Source organism: Coffea arabica, chromosome 5c, assembly GCF_036785885.1.
Source record: "Coffea arabica cultivar ET-39 chromosome 5c, Coffea Arabica ET-39 HiFi, whole genome shotgun sequence".
NCBI classification, from domain to species: domain Eukaryota; kingdom Viridiplantae; phylum Streptophyta; class Magnoliopsida; order Gentianales; family Rubiaceae; genus Coffea; species Coffea arabica.
In genome coordinates, this window is record NC_092319.1 from 3,709,174 (window position 1) to 3,727,572 (window position 18,399).

At 35.5% G+C, this 18,399-nt stretch overlaps 1 protein-coding gene and 1 pseudogene across 2 annotated transcripts; both read left to right on the plus strand.

Moving 5' to 3' along the window:
- LOC113689055 (uncharacterized) overlaps positions 1-18,399 on the plus strand; it is a 188,844-nt pseudogene that overhangs the window by 68,934 nt on the left and 101,511 nt on the right.
- On the plus strand, positions 1,403-15,641 carry LOC113722609 (6,7-dimethyl-8-ribityllumazine synthase, chloroplastic-like). Of its 2 annotated transcripts, XM_072050167.1 has the most exons (8): positions 1,403-2,048; positions 2,139-2,260; positions 3,127-3,222; positions 8,578-8,673; positions 13,008-13,086; positions 14,353-14,399; positions 14,680-14,739; positions 15,550-15,637. In XM_072050167.1, the coding sequence occupies exons 1-8, from the start codon at positions 1,880-1,882 to the stop codon at positions 15,589-15,591; spliced, it is 711 nt and encodes a 236-aa protein (XP_071906268.1). In that variant the 5' UTR covers positions 1,403-1,879; the 3' UTR covers positions 15,592-15,637. The 2 variants fall into 2 exon arrangements, 1 of the variants encoding a protein (XP_071906268.1); XR_011814718.1 differs by lacking the exons at positions 1,403-2,048; positions 2,139-2,260; positions 3,127-3,222; ... (1 more) ...; positions 13,008-13,086; positions 14,680-14,739 and having other exon boundaries at positions 14,348-14,399; positions 15,550-15,641.

Sequence of the window (18,399 nt, forward strand, 5' to 3'; positions counted from 1 at the left end):
ATACATTTTTTTAAAAACTATATTTGGCTTTTTTTTTTTTGCTTTTAAATTATACGGTAAAGTCGCAAATCCTGTCTGCCTACACTTTGTGGACGCCAATATATATTGGGGTGGGGATAGTAAAGTCTATGGATGTCAGGTCACAATTATTGCTTAGTAAGAGTTTTAAATTTTTTTTTGTAAGTTTATAATTGATTCTTTTTAATTAATTTTACAAGTTAGGGCATTCTAGTAATTTTTTCCAAACCAGACAGGGAAGATGGAATTTTCCTTGTTATTTTTCTTGGTAGGATCCCTAATTCCACTTGGTACATCAACAATGAATTATTCCTCTATATTTTAAAAGTTAAATCAGATGATGCCATACATATATTCCTTTATATTTTAAAAGTTTTAAGTTTAACTAATAGTGTTTAAATCAGATGATGCCATACATATATTAATAAACAATGATTAAATAATATTAAAAGTAGAGAGAATGACAAAAAAGTACACTACATATATTAATAAACAATGATTAAATAATATTAAAAGTAGAAAGAATGACAAAAAAGTACACAAAACAGCACAAGAAGATTAATTTTTTTGAGTTATTGCCCAACCAGACTTTTTTTTGGCCTAGTGAATTACTGTCCGGTTATTTTAGTTAACTCGAACTGAATAGCCATTCCATCATTACGTCAATCAGATAAATTGATTGGTTTTTTTTTAGATATCATAATTTCTATTCTACACCTACTCCTACTCTACACAAGAATAAAGGGTGGATCCAAGGGCGCAAAGGGGGATCTGGAGAAGACTGAACAGCCACCGGATTAGACAGGTACCTATGTACCTGCTGGTAAAATTTTCAGAAAATCCTAAATAAAATTGTAGGTCTACACCGAAGTAGAGTTTTAACTCTCTCCTTGGTGGCAAACTAATCTAGGAGTAGTTGGTTGGTCAATTAGAGGCTCTTCTTCACTAATTATTTTATTTTATTTAACTATTTTGGTTCGAGCAAAGTGTGAGATGCATTTTTGATTGGATTGGAAGCTTCTCCAAAATGATTATATATTTGTAAAAGGGTTAATTTCAAAAACTTTCCCTAAGATTTATCCTAATAATATCCTCCAGCACCCCTAACGTTTTAGAAATCTCACATAGTTTTCTCAAAATAACAATTTGGGTAACATTGTCACCCCTTATGTGTAAAAGTAATATTAAAAAAAGCATTGGAGGAGAGAGATTATATTATCTTTCTACTTTTATCCTTGTGCAATTTGATTTATGAATTTTGAAATATAAAGAAAAAGACAAATAAGGTGGAACACTAAACTCAGAATATGAGAAGGTATAAGTGTAATAAGTAATAAATTTTATCATTCATAGTCAGAGAACACCTTTGTGTGCAAGGGTAGCATTTTAAGCTACTTTAATATTATAAAAAAAATGACTAAAATTTCATGAGATTGGTTGCAGTAGGGAGGAAATTGTAGAAGATCGTTTGTAGCATAGACAAAAATTAAAAGTAAAGATTTTTGCAACAAAGAAGGATAAAAATATTTTCAATGGCATTCTTGTTATTTGGTTTTTAGATATTTTAGAATGTAGGAATTTTTTGACCTTTCTCCAGTCTTTTGCTACTTGAAATGAAAGGGTAACATTAATGTCATTTCAACGCCTTTAATTAGGAATTCTAGTCATATAATACTAATAGGGGATGTAAGTGAGATTTTCAAAACTTTTAGGATGCTAGTTGATATTAGGATAAATCCCAAAATCAAACCATGAAATTAGCTACTACTTGTAGTTGGGTTCTAAGGATACGTTAGTGAGCCGAGAAGAACACTCTCCAACATAAAAGAAGTGCCAAAAAAGGATCAAAATCAAAACGAAAATGGCGGCTGCTGCTTCTTCTTGTTCTTCTTCAATTGCTAATAACCGCTTAGTTCATCATCGTCCCCATGGCATCTTCAAGCATAATCATCAGCCCATCATCTCTGTTCCGCTCAGACACCAGCAATCATCATCTACATCATTGTCTCTCCATCTTCAACCACCAAAAGGTCGACTTGATTTGATTTAGCTTTCTTTTTTCTTTTTTTTTTTCCCGATTAAGTAGGATGCAATACTTATGTTTTGGACTTAATTTACAGAATCTAGATTTGGGATTTTGTGGAAGAGGAAGGAGGACGAGAAGGGCCTGCTGGGAAGTCTTGCAGCTGTTCGACAGTTGACTGGCTCACTCACAATTGCTGAGGGTCTCTACTTTGGCATTGTCTGCGTCATTACAATTTTCCTTTTCCCTCATCTATACATTTTTTATTTTATATTCCAATCTTGTTTCAGATGTTTTAGTATGTCAATTAAATTCCTCTGTCCAATTGTTGGCTTGGCAATTAATATTACAGTATCGGTTTTTTTTTTAGGCCCATGAATTCAATAAGGAAAAGAAAGGTCTCATTTTTGGCGGGTTTTGACAGATGAGCTCCATATTCGTCAAATTGAACGATTTATGTGAACTTTTTTTTGTTGTAAGGAAATGTGCTTTCCTTTCCTGGGCCAACTTTGGAAGCATTTTTTTTGGAAAAAAGTTCTTAACTGGCTTTCAACAATGTGAATAAAATGCTCAGAGGAAGGATTTTCTGGAAAATGAAAGTTATTTGAGTACAAAAGAGGTAGAAAAATAATGACAAGAGATATATAGCTTATGAGTGACTGAAATATCTTGTGTGAATTCTGTTTTTTCAGTTATTTTATAGATTTCTTTTTAATTTTAGCTATTTTATTTGTTCTGATGGGTATTTTCTTAGAAGTAGCGTTATTTCATTAAGTTGGTTTTTTGTCTTACTTCAATTAGGGTTTTCGGCTGATTATTTGCAAATCTAATATTGGGAGTTGAAGGAGTTGTTGATTAGTGTTGTCACTTTGTAAACTAGGTGTTCTATATAAGATGCAATAGATTTAGTAGAATGCAGGCTTGTAAAATATAGATGATTCTTGTTGTATAGTATCCAACTAGACTTTGTCAAAGAGAAATGACCTAAGGCATTGTTTTGACTTCCATGTGGTTTTTCTTTTGAGTTGTAAAGCGTTTTTTGATTATTTTTTTATTTTGGAGATTGTATTCTTTTGTGTGTAAAGGTGGTGGCTCGCTTCAATGAAATTGTCACAAAGCCACTGTTGGAGGGAGCTTTGGACACTTTCAAAAAGTACTCGGTCAAAGAAGAAGATATCGATGTAAGTGATTTTGAGCTAGTATTTGTTTTCTTGCCTTTTTTCTTGCACCCTTGTTAGTTGTGACTTCATTAAACAGTTTGACTTCTACATTTTGGATCTTGCTTCCCTTGATTGGACTTTTCATGTATCACTTAAATGTTATAATCTACATACTCATTTGGTGCCTATCTTGGTATTTTTTTCTTTATGAAATTTGCTGTCAAGCCAGTTGCCTTGTCATTTCGTAACTCTAATCATTCTTGTTTTACATTATAATATTTAACCTAGAATTTTGGTCGTAAACTAATGATGCCTTATTATGTTGGTTTTTTTCTTGCAAATGTATCAACTTGTATTTTTTTCAACACAATTTTATTTTCCCTATTACTAGAAGTACTAGCACATTTTTCTTGGTAGCTTTATGGGATATGGTTTGCTTACTGATTCATTTTTTCAAGATGATTAAATGACATTTGGGTTCAATATGGTATCAAACCACATTATACATGTTATCTTGGGGGAGCTTTTAACGAAGTTAAGAAATGGTTTATGTATTGGAAGTGTTGAAGATATGTGATCTAATATTAGGAAAGATATGATTATAGTATCATGTATTAATTAGGTATCATATGATTATAATATCATGTATTAATTAGATAGTAGATTGATTTAGATTAGCACGATTTTAGGATCTAAATTAGATTACACTTGTGTGTATATATATATATGTATATTGTGTAGTCCAAATAAGATGAAGAAAAGTATTTTCTCTCCATTTTTCTTAGTTTTCATGGTATCAGAGCCCTACCATCAAGGTTAGGGTCTCTGTCCGCTGCCAGAAAATTCAGTAGTCATCTTTCGGTTCATCTGGTTCTGTATAGGACACATCTCTGTTCTATTGTTCACTCTTGTTTTAAAGAGTTCAGATCTGTCCTTTTTATTTTTATTCTGTTAATTCTGAACCCATGGCAGAAACGAAATCTGTCGTTACATTTGATGTGGTTCCTGTGATGTCTAAGATCACGGACCACAAACTCAACAATTCTAACTATCTTGATTGGAGCAAAACGGTTCGTCTTTATCTGCGAAGCATTGATAAAGACAATCATCTGATTGATGATCCTCTAAAAGATGGTTCAAGACAGACATGGCTAGGGGAAGATGCTAGATTGTTCCTGCAAATACGGAATTCTATTGACAGTGAGGTAATTAGTTTAATTAATCACTGTGAATTTGTTAAGGAGTTAATGGAGTATTTAGAATTTTTGTATTCTGGTAAAGGGAATATTTCTCGCATATATGAGGTGTGTCAAGCCTTTTATCGTGCAGAGAAACAAGATAAGTCCATCATGACTTATTTTATGGATTTTAAGAAAACTTATGAGGAGCTTAATCTGTTGTTACCGTTTAGTTCTGATGTGAAAGTTCAACAAACTCAACGGGAACAGATGGCCATTATGAGTTTTTTGGCTGGTCTTTCACCTGAATTTGAAACTGCTAAATCTCAGATTCTTTTCAGTCCTGATATCTCATCCTTACAAGATGTGTTTAGTAGGGTGTTTCGCACAGAGAATACCCAGTCTGTTCAGTCCAGCAGTGCTCTTGTTGGTCTTGGAAAACAGCAATACAAAGGTGGTGGTAAAGGAATTGACACTCGGGGATAGAATGCAGAAGTGGTTGTGTGTTACTATTGTCAAAAGCCGGGCCATATGAAGCGTGATTGTAAGAAATTGCAGTACAGGAACTAGAGAACTCAATCCGCACATATTGCTTCTACCAATGATACTATTAACCATGAAAAGTCTGTTACGATCTCTGCAGACGAATTTGCTAAATTTTCTCAGTATCAAGAATCATTAAAGTTTTCATCTACTCCCGTAACTGCCATCGCTGAGTCAGGTAAACCAAACACATGCCTTGTGTTCTCGTCCTCCAAATGGGTAATTGATTTTGGTGCCATAGATCATATGACAGGTAATTATAGTCTATTTTCCACCTTTCAGCCACACACATCTGCACCTATAGTTACCTTAGCTGATGGGTCAAAATCTCGTGTTCTTGAATCAGGCTCAGTTAACCCCACTCCATTAATCTCATTGTCATTTGTCTTACGTTTGCCTAAGTTGTCCTTTAATTTAATTTCTGTGAGTAAAATTACCCGTGCCCTCAATTGTTCTGCTCAATTTTTTCCTGACTATTGCTTGTTTCAGAATCTTACGACGAAGCAGATTATTGGTAAAGGGCATGAATCTGGAGGTTTTTACATTCTTGACACACAGATACCAAAGTCCATAGTTTGTTTTGGAATTGTAACTCCATTTGAAACACATTGTAGGTTGGGTCATCCTTCTTTCCCGTTGTTAAAGATACTTTGTCCACAATTTCAGAGTTTGTCTCTATTAGATTGTGAGTCTTGTCAGTTTGCCAAACATCATCGTGTTAATCTGAGTCCTAGAGTCAATAAACGAGCGGATGCTCCTTTTGCATTAGTTCATTCAGATGTCTGGGGACCTAGTCCAGTCATTTCTAAAACTGGATTCAAGTATTTTGTTACTTTTGTTGATGACCATTCTCGTATGACTTGGTTATATTTAATGAAAAATCGGTCAGAGTTGTTTTCTCATTTTTGTGCTTTTTGTGCTGAGGTTAAGACTCAATTTAAGCGTTCTGTACAAATATTACGAAGTGACAATGCCAAAGAATATTTATTCGCACATTTTCAATCTTATATGGTGCAAAATGGCATTATTCATCAAACCTCTTGTGTGGATACACCATCCTAAAACGGGGTCACAGAACGAAAGAATAGACATTTGCTCGAAACTACAAGAGCCTTATCATTTCAAATGCATGTTCCTAAACATTTTTAGGCTGATGCAGTGTCCACAGCTTGCTTTCTAATTAATCGTCTGCCTTCATCTATTTTGAATGATGGGACTCCTTATAATACTCTTTTTCCAAATAGCCATTTGTTTCCCATCGAACCTAAAATCTTTGGGTATACATGTTTTGTCCGCGACTCTCGTCCCCAAGTCACTAAATTAGACCCCAAATCATTGAAATGTATTTTTCTTGGTTATTCCCGTGTCCAAAAAAGATATAGATGTTATTGTCCTAGTCTTGGCAGGTACATTGTGTCAATTGATATTACTTTTATTAAAAATATACCTTTTACCCCATCCTCATCTCATTCATGTCAGGAGGAGGATGATGATTTGTTAATCTATACTGTCACATCTTCAAGATCTTCCCCTGCTAAACCTCCAATTACTCATGTATATTCTCGACGACAAAAGTCTCCTGAATCAGTTCCTTCGTTACTAGGTCCTGTCTCAAGTGATGATCTTCCTATTGCTCTTCGCAAAGGTAAGCGTCAATGCACTTATCCTGTGTCTTCGTGTGTATCTTATAATCATCTACCCACCTCTTTTTGTTCCTTTATTACATCTATTGATTCTATCTCCCTTCCTAAAACTGTTCATGAAGCCCTATCCCATCCCGGATGGCGCAATGCTATGATAGAGGAGATGAATGCTCTAGATGGTAATGATACTTGGAACTTAGTAAATTTACCTGCAGGGAAGAAGACCATTGGGAGTAAGTGGATTTTTGCAGTTAAATTCAATTCTGATGGATCCGTTGCTCGATTAAAAGCTCGCCTTGTTGCCAAAGGCTATGCTCAAATCTATGGAGAGGATTATTCTGACACTTTTTCTCCTGTTGCTAAGTTAACATCTGTCAGGTTATTCATTTCTATGGCAGCCACTCATAATTGGTCTTTGCATCAACTAGATATCAAGAATGCCTTTCTTCATGGAGACCTCCAAGAGGAAGTTTATATGGAGCAACCACCAGGGTTTGTTGCTCAGGGGGAGTCTGGGAAGGTTTGTCATCTTCGGAAGTCCTTGTATGGACTGAAACAAAGTCCTCGTGCTTGGTTTGGAAAATTTAGTCTAGCAGTTGAAAGGTTTGGGATGCAGAAAAGCAAATCTGTTCACTCTGTTTTCTACAAACAGTCAGAAGCTGGTATTATTTTGTTGGTAGTATATGTGGATGATATTGTTATCACTGGGAATGATGCTGCAGGTATTTCATCTCTTAAAACTTTTCTCCATAGTCAATTTCAGACAAAGGATTTGGGACTGTTAAAGTATTTTTTGGGTATTGAGGTAGCAAAGAGTAGGAAGGGGATATTCCTGTCCCAAAGAAAATATGTTCTTGATTTACTATCTGAAACGGGAAAATTGGAGGCTAAACCAGCTAGTACCCCAATGATCCCTAACTTGCAGCTCACAAAAGAAGGTGAATTGTTAGAAGATCCTGGGAGGTATAGAAGATTGGTTGGAAATTTGAATTATCTTACAGTGACTCGTCCAGATATCGCGTATTCAGTTAGTGTTGTTAGTCAATATATGTCTAATCCTACTGTTAATCATTGGGCAGCTGTAGAACAAATTTTGTGTTATTTAAAAGGAGCTCCTGGACGTGGTATTCTGTATAAAAATCATGGTCATACTAGGATTGAGTGTTTCTTAGATGCTGATTGGGCAGGATCCAAGGCAGATCGAAGATTCACAACTGGATTTTGTGTCTTTGTTGGAGGAAATCTGGTCTCATGGAAGAGTAAGAAGCAGAATGTTGTCTCGCGATCGAGTGCAGAGTCAGAATATAGAGCTATGGCACAATCGACATGTGAAATCATGTGGATAAATCAACTTCTAACTGAAGTAGGTCTCAAAACCACAATGCCTGCAAAATTGTGGTGTGATAACCAAGCGGGTCTTCATATTGCATCCAATCCCGTATTTCATGAGCGAACAAAACACATCGAAATAGATTGTCATTTTGTTCGTGAGAAAATACAGCAGGGCTTGATTTCTACAGGATTTGTAAGGACTGAAGAACAATTGGGAGATCTCTTTACGAAGGCTCTACATGGGGTTCGAGTTGATTACCTTTGTAACAAGTTGGGCATGAGCAATATCTATGCTCCAGCTTGAGGGGGAGTGTTGAAGATATGTGATCTAATATTAGGAAAGATATGATTATAGTATCATGTATTAATTAGGTATCATATGATTATAGTATCATGTATTAATTAGGTAGTAGATTGATTTAGATTAGCACGATTTTAGGATCTAAATTAGGTTACACGTGTGTATATATATATGTATATTGTGTAGTCCAAATAAGATGAAGAAAAGTATTTTCTCTCCATTTTTCTTAGTTTTCAGGAAGTAACACAGTTTACAATTGGGGTTTGTTAATAATGCAAGAAAATGAATTGGCCAAATGTATTATGTACATCACTCAAATATGCCCTTTTAACTGCTCTTAATGGGTTACATATGAATCCTTATGATCATTTTGCATCAGGTTGTGTGGGTTCCGAGTAGTTTTGAAATTGGTCTGGTCGCAGAGAAACTTGGGAAGTCAAGAAAGCACCAAGCCATCTTATGTATTGGAGCTATGGTAAGCACTCATCAGCTATTTCCTGTTTGATAATGCTTGGTCAGTAGATTTGATTCCCTCATTTAGTTGTTTATGTTCCACTTATACTCTTTTCCCATTCAATTGAAGCATTAGTTATGGAGAATTTTTTTTAGCATTCTTTGGTTTGCTTATAAGTTGCATCAGGCTATTAAATGGTATTCTCTTTCGTAAAACAAAGTATGATTGCTACTGTTTCACTCTTGTATTTGTAGCTTAATTGTAACTGACATTGGCTAGAATCCAGTGTTCTCAGCTTTAACGGCCCCTAAAATGGTTACACCGATATCATAGATCAACTGTTACATTATTAGTTATTCCTGTGAGGACATCCTTGATGTTTAAATCAACCTGCTCATAGCTGCGAACCAGTCAAGTGTTCTATATGATGCACGGAACTATCACTGCCAGTAAAACATTATTATACTCATTTAGACTTTACTCGTCTTCACTTGCTGTGAAGGCTGGAATCCTTATGGATATTAGTTTTCCTGAGTTGTTCATAAAATTCGAAACTTGTTATGCAGTTAGACTGGAAAGTGTTGTCTTCAGCATTGAAGATTAAAACTACCACAAATGCACACATTTGCAAGAGTTTATGCTATGTTTTCCTATCTTTCTGTTTGGGGGATGAATCATTGCTTAATGTTGGACTGATCTATTGGACCATTTATGGGGTACTATCTTGATTTTTAGCTGAACCTATAAATATATGTTGAGAGAGATGCAATTCAAAATACCAAAAACTCTTCAGTGAATCCATCTACTGTAGATAAAGAATTAAAAGTTTCCAGTCTTGTGCATAGGGAGGCACATACTAAAAAACAGTATGTGCACATGATGGATGACGCTGTAGTCTTCTACTACTTTGCCTATGGCATACAATCTATTAAGGAGTTCTACAATACAGAAAAAAATAATAATAATAAAAAACTTGACAAGTGATAGATAAAAAAAATGGCATAAAGAATTAGCTGCCAATGCTATAAAAATGCGCCTAGCAATGAAAATGCCTTGGGACAATCAGGTGGGGCCTGGGTATTGAAGGGTGTTTGCCAAGACAGTTGAGGCATATGCCTTAGGTGATAAGCCATGGCTTTTGTGCCCCAAAGTTTGATGCATATGCGCTGTAATGCATATTTGTTAGGAGTACTTCACAGTCAGAAATTTGTAGTTCATAGTGCATAGGTTCACATGCATTATTTGCTTCCGTAATGTGGGACAGTTTACAATTATAAACTTAGAAATTCACTTGGTCTCTCTTTGTTGCACAGTCCGATCTCTTAATCCATGGTATTTTTACCGGACCATCATTTTTTGACTCCTTTACTTTTCTGATTTACATATGAACTTTTTTTCTTTTTAATTACAAAAAACATTGTACTTATTAGTTTACATGCCATGTAGTGTGATTTAAGGCTTAAGATAATGTTTCTATCAACTTTATATTTTGGTCTTCTTGTGCTTTGGGTCAACCTTGTATGTATTTTCCAATTGTGGAAAAAAATTAAAATAAGTAGTTTATAAAGTGAAAGATAGACAGCTGTCCTTTTAGTTTTGGATGATCTATAGATAATGATTTGATGGAGGGATTGTGTTTTTGACACCTATTTATTAGGTAATTCAAGTTGTAGTGTATGTTTTATTTATCCATCTGTTATAATTCTCTGTGATATTTTTTAAATTTAAAGCATTTAGTAATATTTTTTTATAACAAATTATACATAGTTTCTATGTATTAATATTGAAATTTCAAGATTTGCGGGGCTAACGCCTTACGCTTGGTGCTTTAAGCTTGCCCCAACTGAGATAAAACACCATGCCTAACACCCCTAAAGATGGCTTTCAGGTGTTATAATTTTTTTTAATTCCCCTAAAGATGGCAATCAGATGTTATATCATTTTGTCTTATTAGTAATTTCTAGAGTCTTATGAATCAGGTTCATCCCTGCATCTTTGTGTCAAACCTCTTTGAAACGGCTCTGTCTTTTTTTATTATTCTCCATTTAACTCTTTGGAAATCACTTTGAAACTCACTGCCAGAACTGGTTCTTTGACAACTCCTTTACATCAGAATATCCAGTTCTGTTTCAAAGTAACGGCCAGCCCTTGCCTTTTTGAAACACTGTTAGCTACGTAACTGCCTTTACACCTCAGGTCCAGATGAATCTGAGGACAAACATCTACCTAAGTTAGTCATCTCTAATGAAAGTTTTCCATGTTTTGATGCTTGGTAAACTGCAAACCTTCTTGGTCAAGTATTGGTTTGGCCATGTATAGTGTTTCTTGGGAAATTTCGATCAAATACTAAAAATTAGAATTGCTTTAGGAGCAGTTTACTGGACATGTTCGTGGAAGTTAAATAACCAACATTTGTTTTTTGGCTGACAACTAGAATAAGGCCAAAGATGCACCTTTCATTGTGCAAGCATAAATTTAACTTTGATAAAACATTGTTGTGATCAGAGTTGTTGAACACCTAAGACACAATAGTTTTCTATTGTTCCTAAGATGCACCTTTCATTGTACAAGCATAAATTTAACTTTGATAAAACATTGTTGTGATCAGTGTTGTTTTTTTTTTTTTTTTTTTTTTTTAGGTGTGTCCCGCAGGGAGTGGACCCCGCAGACTATTCACCACCCTCAGCAACTTGCTGGCAGCAAGGTTCGAACCAGGGACCTGAGGCTCCATCTTCAACAACCTCAACCACCAGACCAAGCCCCTGAGGGCGTGATCAGTGTTGTTGAATACCTAAGACACAATAGTTTTCTATTGTTCCTAAGATGTCTTTGGCTTAAGACCTGAGCCATTGTTTGAGGCCATAGGCCGAAGGAGCTGTCTGATTCCGGTGCTTCAAGCTATGTAAGCCACTGTAGTTCGGATCAGGAATCTTCTAGCAATGCTTAAAAATGAAGCTTTTTCTGTGGAATAGTTGATATAATATGGTCTTTAACATTTGTTAGTAGTAAATTGATATGAACTAATTGCAAATATAATGTAACTTCCATTATAGAAGGGCACGGAGAGTTTTTACAGAAATGCTACTTAATTTCAGGTTGTTTGTTTCAATCATATCTGCTTAGGACTGGTTTCTTATTGCTGCTAATGAGATTTCTAAGTTTTCCCTTAATCTGCATTTTGACTGTTCTTGCGAGCTTCAGGATTACCTTAAGTTATACTCGTTTCCTTCCCTTTCTTGATTGTATTGGCTGTCCCGCGGAAAAAAAATAAAGGGTAGAATGGGCGGGATAGATTTTCTAAGGCACCAAATATAATAGGGAAAAGTTCGGTCATTACTGCCATAAAGAAAATCACATACTTAAGGCTCTTCCAATGAATGGTGATGATGGCTCTGATTTATGTTTGAGTTGATAATATACTTCTAGATTATTTAGTAGGGGGCTCTCTAGTATTTACTAATTGTAATAGAATTCCTACCTTTTAAATGGTGATGATGGCTCTAACTTCACATTAAACTTGGTAAAACCAACCATCATTATCAAATTCTTCTTCCACATTTGAACCTTGTATTCCAAAATTGAAAATGTAAATTTCAGTTGGAAGTAGAGAAACAATTTTGATTTTGCTGATGAAAAGAGGACGCATTGGCTTTTCGTGTGATTACTGCTTTCTAAATTGGATACAAGTGGATATTGGACTCTTAAAACATAATGAGAAGGTCATGCTCTCTCTCTCTCTCTCTCAAAATCCTCCCTCCCTCCCTCCCCGTCTCTCTCTCTATCTCTCTCTCTCTATATATATCTCTGTCTCTCTCTCATGCGCACATACATGTGTGGACCTATTTTCTTCCCCTGTACTTATATTTTTTTGACCTTGGCTGTTGGATGATGGCTAGTCATCTAGTAACATTTGACAAAGCTAGACTATAAGAGGTTGCTTATAGTTTCTAAAAGGAGAGAAATGGTGGTTATGTTTCTTCTTACTCAGTTGAAGAATTGAAAACCTGAATCTGGATATGAGAGCATCTGGATGATAATTGTTCTATTTGGGGAAAAAATTGTTACTTCAACTTTTGTAACTTTATGCTTCTGCTTTAAAATAGTGATTCTATGATTCTTATTTTTCTTAAAGAGTACAAATATGTAATGACTGCTAAAACATCTTGTAGGTTGTTTAGATCCTCAGTTATTTGTATGAGGTTTCATGGCTTGAGTTCATTCATTTTAATTACCGGATTATGGTACCATTCAACTTCATTACCAGCTACTGGTTCCTTATTTCATGCCAGTTGTTAGTGCATGAATCAATGTTCATGTGTTTTTTTTTTCCTGTTACTTGCTCTTCTGGCCAGTAGATTAGAGGTGATACTTCCCATTATGATGCTGTGGCTAATTCAGCTGCATCGGGAGTACTGTCTGCAGGCCTTAAATCTGGTTAGTCAATGTAGTCAAACACAAAATTTGCATGTCTTTCCACTGTTGGCTGTAACTTTCTGTATTATATCTCTCAAATTTGCTAATTCACTTTTTATGTTTGCATTATTATAGTACACTGCTCAGCATGTGATTTCTGTTCCTCATATGCTGTGTAAGAAAAAAAAACTTTCTATAATAGATTTTCCTGATTTACCTAGTTTTTTTTCCGCTTATTGACTCTCAGATTTTTGGGATACCAAGCATGAGGGTTAATTTCCTGTGGGCAGAAGAGAGATGATTCAGTTATATAATTATCAGAAGTGACTTTGTTTTCTTTAATGTATATGAAAATAGAGTTTGTGTAAAGCAAGTAAAATATGATGTCTTTTATTCTTCGCTGTTACTTTATACTTGTTGAGAAGTTTGGAGGGGAGAGGAAGAGGTCAGGTTTCCAAGAAAGAGAATTATCCGGCTCCTGCCTACATTTCCATATAGATTACTAGCCCAGGGTATGGTTTATTTCAATACCTAATGAAGCAATAAATGTGAACCTACAAACTGTAATGATAAAATTGCCCTTCATAATGGAAATGATATGCAAGTTTTCTTGATCTTGATGTTTTCATATACTGGGAATGGCTTCTATCTAAACCACTATATGATCTGGAGAAACAATTCTTACTAACTTGAAATACTAAAAGCATGAATTCAGCCCTAGGGGAAATCGTCATTAGAGGAGCCTTGGTAGATTTGATTGTATTAGCTAGATATCCAGTAGCTTAGTTAAACAAGTTTTGTTAAGAAAGGAATAAAAAATTGGTAACTGTGTAATACTACATATCCATAGGTGGTAGCAGTGATGGAAATTTTTGCCTAGTTGATAGATGGTTTTTGTGTTAAAAGCACTCATCTTGTGTTGTTGAAAGATGTTCATGGTTTATTGCAACTTGGAACCACTTTGAAATTGTCTTATTTGTAATAAGTGCACTGCATAGTGGTTGTACCTATTTTTCCCATTTTGTGCTCATAGACACGGAAGCAGAGGATCTTATATTCTCAAATGTCAGAAGATGAGAAAAATGTTTAGCGTAGGAACTTACGAATACATACCTCATAATTGGTACTTGAGGCGTTTAGGAATCATCAACTTGCGTTGTTGTGTGCACACTTATAACTTCATTTTTGTGTTTCAAATACAGACAATTCTGTCCGTGGAATGCAGTCTCAAAACATTTACAGTGCCTTAATGGTGAAATATTTAATTTTCCTTTGAATGAATTCCAGGTGTTCCATGCATATTTGGTGTTTTGACCTGTGATGACATGGAGCAGGTAAATTCATGAAATTTCTCTTTTGCTTAATACAACTCAATGTAAACTCATGGTTGAGCTTTCTGATCTCCTATACTCTTTTTCATGGGAGTTATTGCATTGAAAATCATAAAAGAGTTCATCATATAATTGTCATGTTGCTGAATATGATAATCTTCCTGTGGGTAATTTTTGGTCAAATTTCTATGCTGACGGAAATTGTTGCCCTGATCTTTACCAGTATTCTACAATTTTTCCCATTGGTACCCCATTTCTTAAAGTTACATTATGATAAATGCAGGCTCTCAATCGAGCTGCTGGTAAGTCCGGAAATAAAGGCGCTGAAGCAGCGCTGACAGCTGTAAGTCAATTTCATTTTGTTGAGTTACTTTCTTGGCTCTTTATTTTCTTGTCATTTTACTCCATGGAGTATTTATTTGCTGTCTGGCAAATTGTTTGCTTTTTGAATAGTATCTGGTTTGTGTTCCGTTTAAATCAAATGTCATCAATAAAGAACTTTTTCTGTTTTTCTTTTTGGTTTGGTTGCATTGGAAAGGGGTGATATGACAAATTTCTCCATCTCTGCTGCATTTTGCCCTTGTAACTGGCCTTCTCTCAATATAATTTAGTATTATACTGCCAATAGGAATGCTTGGAAAAGGCCTTCTTACTTAAGCAGTGAGGTATCAATCATCCAAAATAAATTATTGTTTGAGTTAAAAATGGGAGTTAGAAGGCAAATAAGGGGTTGAACTCCATAACGACCATTGGTGGGTCTCTCTGTGATGCTGGTGGTTTCCTAACCAGAGTTTCTCAGCAGCACTCTAAAATATCTAGCTTTTATTAGTTCCGACTTGTATCTAGTTTATGACAGTGCATGTAGTTGTCAGTAGGTTTCTAAATCAAATTCTGATTGATTGTTGCTCGTAATATTGTCCTTCTTTAGGTCATCATCTTATGAGTAAGAAACTCTTGCGGGAAGAGTCTGTTTTTGCTGTCATAGCATATTTAATGGCATGATGTTCATTTTGTATCCTGGGTCTGACAAAATAATGAGTTGTACCATATTTTAGAAATTAATGTTCCTGATCTGCATTTTCCTCTCTAATAATGTCTATTCATGATCCGGTACCAAGGATGAATTTGTTTCCTTGTTTGAGTTGTATTGCAGATTGAAATGGCTTCTTTGTTTGAACACCATCTGAAATTTTAGGAAGCAGGTGCTGTCGACCAACATTAGAGCTTTGTACTGTTGTAATTCTTCTATTCTGAATCCTTCTCAGCAGGCAGAATAGGATTCCTTATTCCAAAGATTTTGTGTTGTAATTCCCTGCATGCATTCAATCGTGGGCTACATTGGGTTACATGGAATATTTGTTGGGATTTTTGTAAACCTTATATAACAGTTTCTTCTATACTCTCATGCACTACGTTGGTTTCCAATTTGATGTTTGTAGGGCTTTTTGTCTATTTGTAAACAAACTTGTTGGTGAAATTAGTGCCAGTTTCTTGTCAAGCCTGGTAACTTAAGTAGCAATCTAGTAGCATTGGGCAAGGTTCTGTTGTTTCTTTGGGAATTCTTTCATATTTCGATTTTCTGAAAGCTGAACGGGAAGTACCAATTTTGCTTCTCCAGAGATGGAATTTTTGATCAGGTAATGTCTACTTGAGAGATAGTGATTTCAATTATGAAAGCCATTAGGCTAGGGCTGCCAAATTTCACGGTTAAAATGTGAGTTTTATGGATTAAATGATTTAATAGCCTTTATAGAAAGAATCAAAATATAACTAACTACTGGAGTTGAATATAAATACAATAAACTCTGATGTGTCAAAGTCTATTTTATCTTCAATCAACTTGAAGATAACTAATTACGTGTCTAAATTTTTCAATTATTTTTTTAAAATTGTTTCTATCAGGAAGGGGTATGATTAGGAAGCAGGGATGGGGAAGGCATATTTTCAACTAAGTATTGAACATATATAATAGTAAATGAATAAAGGATGATATTCAATTTCGGAATATGGATAGTTTGTTAAACTGGTTCATATATGTGAAGTATGCAAATAATTGATTTATGATGATATGTCATACAAACTTTCAAGTTCAAAATTCTGTTGGTAGTAACTTTTGTCTTGTGAATGAAATTGTCAAGATTTATTATGATATTTTGTTTCAGTCACCTTATCTCCTCCCCATTTCTTAAATTTCATTCCTTCCCTTCTTAAAAAAAATTTAAAAAAAAGCTAATTAGTCCATTCACTTTTAACGCGAGAGCCGACACTTGTGGTGAAGACTCCCGGTTACTGGGTGGCGACACTAGCGGAGTATAGCCATACGTTATTCACCAATAAACACCAAAATATCAAGTAATTACTGATCATAGCCTGCTTCATGTCCCAAATATGGAGAACTAAGGTAAACAGGAGACCAAACTACACAACAGTGCCAGCAAAATATTTATATTGCCTAAACAAGTTAGCCATAAATTGCACCACGTCGTTAAACTCAAAGTATTCACCAAGAAAGCATGCTTTTACTTGCCACTGTAACTCAACTCATAGTACAAACCACAACTAACAAAAAAAAGTGAGCTGCCAAAAATATTCACCAATATAAAAGCAAGGGAAAATCACCCAAAAGGGATAAAGGAGCAACACCTAAAACAGAAAACACTTAAACTAAAAACATAGGAAAAACACCCCAAAAACGGAAAACTGGAAACATGTAGCACCCAAACTGACTCCCCCACACCTAAGTCACACATTGCCCTCAATGTGAAAATGGAAAAGCAGAAAAAGGAGAAGGGCAACGGTACTTCCCTGTAGTCGTCAGAACATGGGAGGGTTAGGCGGAAATTGAGAAGGGAACCCGGCTTGCTGCATAAATGCCGCTATATTCTGTGCCATGCCGGCGACATTGGTGTCAACATTGACTATCCGAACCTCCAAAGCCTGCGTTTCTGAAGCCTTTATTGGGACACAGAAAACGCGATTGAAAACGCGCCTTCAACTCGCGTTTTCTAAGTCGCGTTTCCTGCACAAAACTTGCAGGAATGGAAACGCGACTGTGCAAGTAAACGCGACTTCGAGTCGCGTTTTTTTTTTTTTTGAATCTTGACCCCTTCCTGCACTTCATCACGCGGCCGCGTCAAGAGGAAATGCCACCTACATAACAGCAAAAACGAAAATTAACACCCAAAATCAGTCAAATTCAAGGAAAATAGATTTAAACTAAGACACGAAATCAAATAAACAATTAAAAGAAACAATTGGGTTGCCTCCCAATGAGCGCCTTTCTTTAATGTCTTTGGCTAGACAATATCATGTTTTGTTCATGGAGGATAAAATCTTGTGGCTCGTCTCATTGCTTCATCCTCTACATAGTCCTGATAGCCCTCATAGATGGAGTAATCTTTGAGCACACGAGCTACGGTCTTCCATGAACTAGTTGATGGCGCCAAGTAATCAAGCATTGATCGCAATTCTTCATCCACTCCTCCATCAAGAGCCTTCGACGGTTCAAGATATTTGACCATAGCTACTCTTAACTCATTCCTGCCATGAGACTCAAGAACTTCCGGTATAACAAAATCAATCTCATTAACAGAAATCATGGAGTAAGAGTTAAGAAAATGCGGGTTAGGGAATGGAGGTGGTGTCACCACATTTGATGATTCTTCACTGGATTCTTTCACTTGAATGGGTTGCAGTTGGAGTTTCATTTCTTCATTTTCAGCTTCTTTTTCAACTGCATCTGTACATCTCTCTTCTTGAAAATCTTGCAGCTCGTCATCACTAGTCAGGCAAATTGCGCTCTCATTTTCTTCAAAATCAACAATGGTTTTCGAGGGCAATTCTTCAAATTGAGAAGCCAATCGATTTATTCTGAATGTCAATAGACACATTTGATCTTCCAGATTACTCATTGCCTCCTTCATCATTTCAGTTCTCCTTTGTGTCTCCTGTTGGAATTGATATGTATTAATAGGTATTGATTCAACTATTTCTTCAAGAGACA

What these genes read in the sequence shown, in the direction of transcription:
- LOC113722609 (XM_072050167.1), top strand. Translation starts at nt 1,880, where the DNA reads ATGGCGGCTGCTGCTTCTTCTTGTTCTTCTTCAATTGCTAATAACCGC. An exon ending in AGGGTCTCTACTTTGGCATT is followed by an intron (nt 2,261 to 3,126) that starts GTCTGCGTCATT and finishes TTGTGTGTAAAG; the next exon opens with GTGGTGGCTCGCTTCAATGA. An exon ending in TCTTATGTATTGGAGCTATG is followed by an intron (nt 8,674 to 13,007) that starts GTAAGCACTCAT and finishes TCTGGCCAGTAG; the next exon opens with ATTAGAGGTGATACTTCCCA.